The sequence below is a fragment of the Theropithecus gelada genome, chromosome 14 (assembly GCF_003255815.1).
Source record: "Theropithecus gelada isolate Dixy chromosome 14, Tgel_1.0, whole genome shotgun sequence".
Taxonomy (NCBI): domain Eukaryota; kingdom Metazoa; phylum Chordata; class Mammalia; order Primates; family Cercopithecidae; genus Theropithecus; species Theropithecus gelada.
This window is the reverse complement of record NC_037682.1, coordinates 5,137,151-5,148,180: the sequence shown is the minus strand read 5'-3', so window position 1 is coordinate 5,148,180 and position 11,030 is coordinate 5,137,151. Positions and strand designations below refer to the sequence as shown.

Here is an 11,030-nt window from a genome sequence, read left to right as displayed (position 1 = left end):
TTGGGGAACAGGTGTGAGGAGGCACCTAGTCCAAGGCAGGGCCTGGCCACCACGTAATTGGTTCTCTGAGCCTCACCTTCTCAGGTAAAGATGGGGTGCACAGGTCCCAAGAGCAGGTTGTAAGGATAAAGGAAGTTTCTGTGCTGCCTGACCTGATACAGTTGCTCTAAAGAGTCCCTGGAGAAGCGCACAGCTTCCAGAGGAAGGAGCTTTTTAGAGTTTTAGAAGAGTAAACCTCTCTGTCTCTCTCTCCACACGCACATACACACACACGCACAGACACACGCACATCACACATTCAGACACACCCAGAAACATACACACACATACATGTCCACACACAGGCATGCACTAACACAAGAACACACATACCCACATGTGCACTCATGCTTTCATAAATACACGATCCTTCTCTCCATGCACACACACGATGCACACACACGATGCACACACACGATGCACACACACGATGCACACACACGATGCACACACATGCACAAACATGCCTTAGCATGTTTCCATCCATCCATCCAAAAAAATCATAACTTTCTAAAACCAGGGGACTGAAGTGCACCTTTAGCCCGATCTCTAGGAATACCGTCTTCCTCTTAAAGCCTCAGCTGACGCAGGCTGGTGCCAGCGCGGATTCTGCTGTGCTCAAAGCAAGCACGTTCCAGTAAAGGCGGCAAGCGCTCATCAGCCTGCATTACCATCTACCAAACGACAGAGTAGAATAAAATACTTTAATGTTTTGATGACGCAAAGCCCCATGCTGCCCGGCTGCTCCTGGGAGGCTCCTCGGTCTGCCAGGGCTGGCACTCAGGCCCTTCCCTGCGAGCTTCTTGCCACACAGACCCACAAATGCCCTGCATTGCAGGCACCCCTCTCTGAGCTCCGACTTGGGCCCTCTTCAGTTCCCATTGGACCCTGATCTGAGCTGGCTCTGGAAATAGCTGAGAACCCAGAGGCAGGACGCAGGGGCACGTGCTCAAGGAGGAGAGTCAGAGTCGAGAGGCTGCCACACCAAGACGTGCCAGGAGCTCTGGCGGTGGCCACCAGGCCCAGCTAGTGCGCACTGGCCTCCAGCTGGGAGCCCAGTCTCGGGGCCTGAACCTGCGAGGGCTCCAGGCCACCCAGGCTGTGCTTCTGCCGCCGCCGTCGGGGCTGGACCCCCTTACCAGGGGGTCTAGGCAGCCCACCCTGCAGCTGCCGCACCATCTCGTGGTCCCTGTGGTCCAGCACGCGGGGCAGGAACAGGGAGGACTTCTGCGTGCGGCGGGTCTTGAAGCCCCTGCGGGGCCGGCCCTTGCCGTTCACAGACACGTACCACAGTCTCTCTGCGCTGGGCTGCCGCCGGGCCCCAGGCGTACTAGACACCGTCCGGTACAGCCGGGAGGCGTATGTGTTATAGCCCAGCTCGTGGATCCGCTCCACAAACTCGCACTCGGCGCTGTAGTGCTCCTGCGGGGATGAGATGTCACGGTCAGTGGCCCGGGGAGACGGCGCCAGCGTCAGGGCCCAGGGTTGCCGGATACCTCCCTCCCCTCCTTTGAGGCTAATCGGTCCAGTGCCAAACCCCGGCGCACTCTCAGCCAGCCACACCTTTGCCTAGGCCTTGCCCTCTGCCCGGCATGCCCTTCCTCCCCTGTGTGCCTGGTGAACTTGGCCTTCTGCCCAAAGGTCACCTTCTCTCAAAGCTGTACCAAACAACTCCCAGCTCCTGCTCTCTGCCTTCCACCAGCCTCTGTCCCCCGTCTGAGGGCGCTGACCCAGCACAGGGATGTGTAGGGTTATCTGTGGAGCAGAGACCGGGCCAGCCAACCTAGGTGCCCTGGGGGTCTGCTGGCAGCGTGGACATCAGCAAGGACTGGGCATTTGGACAAAGGAAGATGACAGCACCCAGATCGCTTTTAAAGAAACTACAGAGGCCGGGTGAGGTGTCTCATGCCTGTAATCCCAGCACATTGGGAGGCTGAGGCGGGTGAATCACCTGAGGTCAGGAGTTCGAGACCAGCCTGCCCAACATGGCAAAACTGTCTCTACTAAAAATATAAAAAATTAGCCAGGTGTGGTGGCACACGCCTGTAATCCTGCTACTCAGGAGGCTGAGGCGGGAGCATCTCTTGAACCCGGGAGGCAGAGGCTGCAGTGAGCAGAGATTGTGCTGCTGCACTCCAGTCTGGGTGACAAGAGCAAAACTCTGACTCAAAAGAAAAAAAAAAAGAAAGAAAAGAAATTGCAGAAAAGAAAAAAGAAGAAAGAATATGAAAAGCAGGAAGGGAAGGGGACACAGCCAGGTTTCATGAGCCCAGACTCTCCGTTAAACGCTGCACTCAGGGGTCCCAGCTGGGGTCACTGACCCCTGAGCAGCACTCTCTGAAGCTGGAGGGTCCTGCCTTGCAGGTTGAAGAGGTTACAGTACAGAGCAGGGGCCGGGGCCTGGCATGAGGCACGTGCTCAATCAATGCCACAGATACTGCTGTTCTTAGGATGAGAGAGAAGCTGGGGTGTCCCACCACAAGCAGGACAGAGAGGACACTGCTTTGTCATCAGAGATTAATGGGATCCTTGTCAGGCCCCGGGTGCAGTGGGGGAAGGGCAGAAGGGACCCTGCCCTCTCAAAGGCACAGTGAAGCTCTGAACTGAAGGAGCTTACACTAACATCCCCAAGGCCTGGCCATGGGAGGTTCCCTCCGGGGGTGCCTCATGGGGTCTTCTTAGTCTGTGGGATAGGGATGGGGTGGGTATGCCTTATGCAGACCCACTGGGCTTCAGTCCCAGCTACAGGAGGGTGGCAACGTCTAGGGCCGCCTCCCTAAGGGGGTGACTGAGAGGAGCTGCTCCCTCCAAACCAGAAAGGGTGGTAAGAAGTGGAAGCAGCAGGTGCAAAGTAGACAGCAGCATCTTGCCTTCCTCCTGGGGACTGGCCACAGGGAGGAGTCGGAGGCCCTCATGGTCTGTCCCCATCTAGGGTGTGGTGTCCCATGGGAGAGAGGGAGAGTGGCAATGGCCTCCGGGGCTCCCAGGCTGGACCCAGCAGTATCTGACCCAGCAGGACCTCAGGGAACAGGATGCTTCAAGCACCCCAACCTCTTTTCTAGCGACATGAAAGCCCAGAGCAGGGAAGGGTGGAAGGCTTGACCTGGTGGTAGGGGCTGCCTCTCCCCATGACCCAAAGCCCCCCTGCTCTCCAGCCCTCTTGGAGCCCCAGGGCCCCCTGGGTCACAGTATGGATGTTACTGTCCAAGACCAGTCTCCATGTTTATAGATGTGGAAACTGAGGCCCGGGGTGGTGCCAGGCCCTACATCACAGGGGGATAGAACAGTATCTGATCTGTGCCTGACCCCACATAGCCTGGGGCTCAGGGGCTATCTGGGAATGAGCGGGTGGGCTCAGGGCCGACTTCCCCACCCCACGCACTGGGTATGCCATGTTAGTGTCTGGCTCCAAGCCCAGACTGTGAGAAGCTCAGGGCAGGACCTGAGCTTCCCCACATCCCTCGATCCTGCAGCAGGTGCGTCCTCTCAGGGCCAGAGAGGCCAGGCGGTAGGCTTTCTCTTTGCAGGGCCACTTGGGGGGTGGGCCACTGACGGACACGTGCCTGTGAGCCTCAGGTGGCAGGGGCTCAGGCCCTCCTGAGGTGGGAGATTGGGGGCAGTGTAGATCACTCGCTGACACGAGGTAGGGCACCTGGGGCGGCCGAGATGACCAAGGCAGAAGGTGTCGGCTCAGGGATCGGGGCCGTAGACTCCAGAGCTGCTGCAGTTGGGACTTGCCGTGACAACGCTTTCCAATGTGCGTCCTGACACTGCCATCCCACCAGACCTGGTCCCACAGGCCCCTCCCCCAGGGCCGCTCCCACCCCATGAGGGGTGGGGAGGAAGCAGACTCCAAAGCCACTTTGTTGAGGAGGTAGCTTCTGAAGAGAGCTGGAAGGGCGGGGTGGGCACTTTTTAGTGGGCATTTTCTGGAGGAGGGCATTCCAGGCAGTGAGGGTGTGGCGTGAGCAGCATAGATGGCTTGGGAGTTGAGGGAGCTTCCGGAGGCTGGAGGAGGCTCAACCTTTGGATGACAGCCACACTGGGAGCAGGTGGCACCTGGGCTGCTGCTCTGTGGGTGGAGGTAAGGTGCCTGTGGGATGCCTGGGTGTGATGGGAGTCCTCAGAAGCCATGAAATGGGCTGATTTGCTTTTTTAGGAAGCCCCCTTAACATGTACCTAGCAGAGTGCAACACACAGTAAGTTCCCAGGACACTGACTGGTGAATGAAGAACTGAATGTCAGATGAGTGGGTGGACGGATGGATGGGTGGATGGGTGGATGGCTGGCTGGCTGGGTGGATGGATGGATAGCTGGATGGATGGATGGATGGATGGATGGATGGATGGATGGATGGATAGGTGGCTGGATGGATGGGTGGGTGGGTGGATGGATGGATGGATGGATGGATGGATGGGTGGATGGGTGACAGGATGGAAGGAAGGAGGGACAATGGATGGATGGACAGGTGAATGGGTAGATGGACAGATGAACAGATGGAAGCATGGATGGAAAGAAGGATGAAAGAAAGGAAAGAAGGAAGGAAGGAGAGGTGTATGGACAGATGGGTGAAGAGAATGAAGGAAGGAGAAGGAAGGAAAGAAGGAAGGAAGGAGGAAAGGAGGGAAGGAGGGATGGAGGGAGGGAGGGAGGGAGAGAGGGAGGGAAAGAAGGAAGGAAGGAAGGAAGGAAGGAAGGAAGGAAGGAAGGAAGGAAGGAAGGAAGGAAGATGAAAGGATGGCTTGACAAACAGATGGACTGGAGGTGGGAGAGGCTGGAGCGGTGATCCAGGTGGGAAGTGAGGAGCCTGCCTTATAAGGTGTGGCCTCGGGAATGAGGCAGAGGGAGGTGAGGTGCGTGGGCTGAAGAGATGCAGGGGCATGGTCTGAGGTCTAGGGATGGGCTGAACAGCAGGAGGGGTCTACCGTGACTCCCAGCCCACTCTGGGTGAGAGTGAGTGGCCGGTGGGGCAATGATTAAGATGGGGAGTCGGGGAGCTGCTGAGTTCGGTTGGAGAGTCTGAGCCAGCAGGACATTGTGGGAGGGTGGTCTATACCTCAGAAGGGAGGTCAGGACCAGACCCAGGAGTGTCGGGGTGCAGTGCTCACTGGCCCAGAGGAATGAGCTGGCCCAAGGGCAAGCATGCTGCCAGCAAAGTCCAGGGAGCCCCATGGCGGGACAGCACTCCTAAGCAAGCTGGCCACATGCAGGACTGTGGTACCAGGTGGCAGGTGGCAGGCGATGGGATTGGCATCCAGGCTACTATGCCTCTCAGGTTGTCTTCAGGGCAGTGGGAACTTCTCCACTGGGCACTCTGGAAAGTTCCACACCCTCCAACCAGACTGCTTGGCTACCCCCAGCCTCAGCATCCCTTGTGGGGCTAGGAGCCTCTGTCCACCCTTCTCAAAGCCAGACTGCGAGCTCTCAGGCATGAAAGCCCCAGGTGGGCTCTGAACCACTGGGACCCCCTCATGTCATGCTTTATTGTCTCCCCAAATCCTGGGTCCCCTATGGCAGAAGCTGGCACCATGAGGGCCCCTGCTCCCAGACACAGCTTCCAGGACACTGATGAATGGACTGAATGTCAGACGGATGGGTGGATGGATGGATGGGTGAGTGGATGGGTGAATGGGTGGATGGATGGGTGGATGAGTGGATGGGTGGATGAATGGGTGGATGGGTGGATGGATGGATGGGTGAGTGGATGGGTGAATGGGTGGATGGATGGGTGGATGAGTGGATGGGTGGATGAATGGGTGGATGGGTGGATGGATGGATGGGTGAGTGGATGGGTGAATGGGTGGATGGATGGGTGGATGAGTGGATGGGTGGATGAATGGGTGGATGGGTGGATGGATGGATGGGTGAGTGGATGGGTGAATGGGTGGATGGATGGGTGGATGAGTGGATGGGTGGATGAATGGGTGGATGGGTGGATGGATGGATGGGTGAGTGGATGGGTGAATGGGTGGATGGATGGGTGGATGAGTGGATGGGTGAATGGATGGGTGGATGGGTGGATGGATGGATGGGTGAGTGGATGGGTGAATGGGTGGATGGATGGGTGGATGAGTGGATGGGTGGATGAATGGGTGGATGGGTGGATGGATGGATGGGTGAGTGGATGGGTGGATGGGTGGATGGATGGGTGGATGAGTGGATGGGTGGATGGATGGGTGGATGGGTGGATGGATGAGTGGATGGGTGAATGGGTGGATGGATGGGTGGATGAGTGGATGGGTGGATGAATGGGTGGATGGGTGGATGGATGGGTGGATGGGTGAATGGGTGGATGGATGGGTGGATGAGTGGATGGGTGGATGAGTGGATGGGTGGATGAATGGGTGGATGGGTGGATGGATGAGTGGATGGGTGAATGGGTGGGAGGAAGGAGGGAGTGGCCTCTGGACCAGAGAAAATGAAGGGGTGCATTCCAGCTTTCTGGACCTTCCTTTATCAAAACGGCTAAAAATCTGTGATGAAATCATCGGCTTATGTGAGAGGGAGCTGCACGGTGTGTCCTCTGTGCGCAGGACTGAGCAGAGAGCTCACTGCAGGGAGATCGTCCTCGGGCCGCGTCGGCTAGACTACTTGTGGATGGAAAACCTCTCATTGCCCAAGGAAGTATCAGCCAAATTGCATGTAATGACTAGTCGGAGGTAGCACATTTCCCCGTTACATGTATTTTACTCTGTGTATTCCCCAGCCCTACCCCTTATGAGGAGGGGCACTGCCATACCTGCAGAGTAAGGAGACTCTTTTTGGTTACACGGAGGCCCAGGCAGTAAATAGACTGGGTCCCAAGCCTGGGCTCCAAGGCTCCTGTGTGCCCGGGACATGGGCACCATCTCTCTTCCCCTCCTAGGCTTCAGCTCTCACCTTTCCACCCTTGAAGGGAACCTGCAGAGCTGGCCCAGCGCCCTCCTCCCCATGCTCCCAGGAGAGCTCTGGCTGCCCCAAGGAACACTCCCAGGTTGCCTTGGGTCCATTTATTTTGGTGGAAATTTGGGGGACAATCACTTCCCTGCTCTCAGCTACTCTCAAGGGAGGATGGTAGTGATGACGAGGATGGGGGGAACCTTTGCTAACCTGGCATTCTCTAGATTCCAGGTCTGCCAGGGCAAGGCTCCAGGTCACTCACGGAGCAGCCTCTAACAGACACAGCCAAAGATCACTGGGCGCGGAGCCCTGCGCCAGGGTCTGTTCCCAGCTCGGGTCCCATGTACCTGAGCAAAGCATTCTACTGCCCACATGCCCCATCTTCTGGTGTGATGTGCAGGCCAGACCACTACTCCCACAGTGCCCACCCACGGGACAGCCTGGACTCACCGAAGCATAGAGTCGTCCCCTCTTGTTCATGGCCAGGTACCGCCCGGAGAAGAGACCCCTGATGGCCACAATGCCCACCTCCACTGCCGTTATCTCCAGAATACCTGGGAGAAATGAGAGGTGCCTCACTCCCAGCGCCCCCCACAGAGCCACGGAGCAGGCGGCTGATGCCCAGCTGGCCTTGCCCAAAGCCACACCCCGGGCTCAGGGCTGGGGAGGGTAGCACACAACCCACAGGTCACAGAGTGAGTGGAAGTTCAGGGAGGGAGAAGTCACTAGACAGGAGGTAGAGAAGGAGACCTCAGGGAAGGTTTGTCCTCATTCAAACCTGGGAGGGAAACGATGCAATTAACATTTCCACCCGCTGACGCTGCCCGCAGGATGGTTTCCATTCCAACCTCACAACATCTTGCCAGGTGCCTTCATCATCCGACAGACAAGCAAGTGGGGACCACTATGGCTGGGTGACTGTCAGGCCCCTGCACATGTGCCTGAGCGGGAAATCAAGCCCTCGCGGCAGTCATGAGAGTCTGAGCTCTGGGACTGCACGGTCCCCAATACCTGCGCCAGACAGCAGGAAAGCTGGGCCCTGATGAGCCAGGCTGGTAATAAAACCCACTGACAACAACACACAGGGTGCCTGCCACCCAAATCCTTCTGGCCGTAGACCTGGCGGGAGATCATTGTACCTGGAAGGGCAGGAAGCCGGTTTAGACCCTGGAGCCCGCAGAGGGAAGCTGGGTGGGTCTCACCCACTCGCCAGGGATAAGAAAGTTTAAATCTCCCCTCCCGCCTTTCCTTCTGGATACACGAGTGCAGTGGCGGAGGCTGGGGGCGGGGGACTGCATCAAAGGCCGGGTTGGGGTCACTGTCTCCCAACAGAGGCTGCGAAGGGATTGGGGCGACTGCCCGCACCCTCTCCAGGGGATGCCTCTCAGGACCGCGCTCCTGGCACGCGGTCCAAGCACGGCCGCGGTCGCCACCGGGCTTTTGCTCCAGCCCAGGGCTGCTACGGTGCAGGCTGCGAGCCTCCCGCCTTCCCAGTGCGCAGGCTGGGCGGCCTCGGCGGTGACCGCCCGGGGGACCAACGAAGCCAGAGTCTCGACGCAGGACCGGGGCGGCTGCGGGGACGAGCCCTCCCCTCCCCCTGAGCAGCCAGCACCAAGAAGTTTGGATGCTGTGCGACTCGAGGGGGAGCCTGGCTTTGGAGAGAGCCGGGGTGTCTTTGTGAGACGAGTTCGGCACACTCGGACCCCCTGGCAACAGCTGGTGCCCACCGTGCGGCTCCGGAGGCGCGTGTCCCCAGGGAGCCCTCACAGGGCTACGGCTTTCCTGGAGGAAGCCGCAGTTTACTGCCGCCGCCACCTTCAATCCACCGCACCGCTTCCTGAGCCCGGGGCCGGAGCCGAGCGCCGCGCGGCGCACCCGAAGACCACTGTGGTCTTGACTGCCCTCCCACCCTCCCCACGCGGTCCTCTCGGGCCTTGAGCTCCGCTATCCTGCTCCTTAAAGGGCTCGGCGAGGGCCTCAGGTCCCTGTGACCAGAGGAGCCTAACCGTGTTGCCCGGCGGACTCCCGCGGTGAGCGCAGCCCGGGCCGCGGGTCCTGCGTGCTGCGGGGGAGGGTGTGTGTCTGCACCCCCACGTAGGGGAGGACACCGCTCCGCGCTCCTGATCCGCGCGTCCCGACGGCGAGAGCCCCCACCCTCCCGTCGCTGTGCAGCCAGGGAGGAGGCGGGGGAGGTGCAGATTCCAGCGCGGGGAATAACTGTCGGAGGCGGCCGCGGCTGGGGAACCGAGCTCCGCAGGGCAGGAGTCCTCCGCTCAGAGGCAGCGGCTGGGGCAGCCACCTGGGCAGCCGCGAGCGGGAAGGGCGGAGGGGACGGCGGGGCGTCCAGGGGTCGGCAGGAGGAGGAGAAGTCGTCAAAATAATAAAGAGGATGATAAATGCCTTGTCCGGCTCCTTTTCTCCGACACATTCAAAGGGCTTAAACTTGTCAGAGCTGCCCAAAGCAGCAGAGCCGGGAGCCCAGGGGTCGCCTAGCTCGCGTCCCCTCAGACCAGCGGGCTGGACCGGGGACCGACTCTGACAGCCGCCGGCGCCCTCTTCGGACGTGAACGCCCATCCCCCCGAGTTCTGCTCGGACCCCAGCGCGCGCTCTTCTCCCGGACGTGTAGGGCGAGGAGGACACCCTGGCGGTCGCCTTCTGGCAGCGGGAAGCAATTGGTCTTTTCCCGGACACCCTGAGCGCACCGTGCCTTCTCCCGGGCCCGAACCTCCCAGGCTCCGCTTCCCCCACGGGGTCCCGCAGCGTCGGGCACTCACTGTAGGCGCTGTTCTCCAGGCTGCCGTTGACGCGGCCGCTCGGGTGCAGCTGGAGGTGGTACTTCGTGGCGCAGTAGAGCTTGCGGCGCCGGGGCGCCCCGCCAAGGTGCTCGTAGACGCCGCCGCGGCCGCCCGCATCGCGCCGCAACCGAGCCCCAGGACCCGCTGCGGGCCAGCCCGGCTCCAGCAGGCTGAGCAGCAGCAGCCAGATTAGGCCCATCGTGGCATCGCGCCCACCCCGCGGCGGCGGCGGCTGCAGGCGAGCGCGGCGCCCATGGAAGGGGCGGCAGCCGGGCCGCGGCGAGGTGCTCGGAGCGGGCTCCCGCGCTTGGCGATGCTGACTTCGGCTTCGCGGGAAAGGTGGGGGAAGAAGGGGAAAAGGTGGGCGAGAGAGAGAAAGAGAGGGAGAGTGGGAGAGGGAGAGGGAGAGAGCGATCGCGAGTCCCTTTAATTTCCACCCAGGAGCAATGAAATTTCCGTTGCTGCGCAAAGCGCTGAAAGAAAGGACGGTTGGGCAACAAAAGGCCGACGTGGTCCCCAGGCGGAGGCGCGGGAGGGGCGGGAGGCCGGCGGGTGGGGAGCCCCGAGGAGCTCGGGGTTCGGGCCGGGCGCCGCCTGCATACACTCGCCCCCAGCGCACGGCCGTCGAGCCACGGCTCCGCTCCGCAGCACGCCCCACGCCCCCGAACGCCCTCCCGGCTCTGAAAGGTCCCTTCCCCGCCCCTCCCCCGCCCCCTCCCCCAGACCAATTATGTCTCCGAAAATTATAGACCGAGCCCTTGAGGCGGCCGCCCCAGGCCCTGTCACCCCCTCCCGCTCCCCATCAATCCCCCTGCACAATGGGGCCGCCGCCAATGACTGATGTCCGTGAAAACAACTTGCGGGGAAGTCGAGCTGACAAACGCCCATTAAAGGCGGCGCATAATGAAGGGCACCGTGGAGGGCGGCGGCGGGAAGGCTCCGGGGCGAGGGCACGCGTGGGGAGCCCCGGGTTTGTGTCTGCGCTCGGCGCTTCCTGCAGGAGCAGCGGTGCCGTCCTCAGCCTTGCAAGGCGCGGGCGGGCCGGGACTGGAGATGCTATCTTCTGTTGCGCACCCCAACCGGGCACCCGGAGTGGTGGGGTTAGCGCTCGTCGGGCAGGCCTCGGAGGATCCCGTCCCTGTGGCGGTCCAGAGAGGGTCCTGGAGAGGCAGGAGGAGGGACGCGAGAGCCAGAGAAGTGGACGCAGACAGAGAGCCCTAGAGAGAAAGAGATGCAGATAGAGAAAAACGGAGAAGGAAAGGACAGGAAAGACATGGAAAATGTGAATGACAGAGATTGGCCAAAGAGAGGAGGCA

At 60.4% G+C, this 11,030-nt stretch overlaps 1 protein-coding gene across 1 annotated transcript; it reads right to left on the bottom strand.

Moving 5' to 3' along the window:
* Positions 1-729: 729 nt before the first annotated feature.
* On the bottom strand, positions 730-10,398 carry FGF3 (fibroblast growth factor 3). The gene is made up of 3 exons (XM_025358337.1): positions 9,694-10,398; positions 7,369-7,472; positions 730-1,461 (listed from the first exon to the last, which is right to left on the bottom strand). Exons 1-3 carry the CDS (start codon positions 9,911-9,913, stop codon positions 1,066-1,068), a joined length of 720 nt encoding a protein of 239 aa, XP_025214122.1. The 5' UTR covers positions 9,914-10,398; the 3' UTR covers positions 730-1,065.
* Between the last annotated feature and the right edge of the window lie 632 nt (positions 10,399-11,030).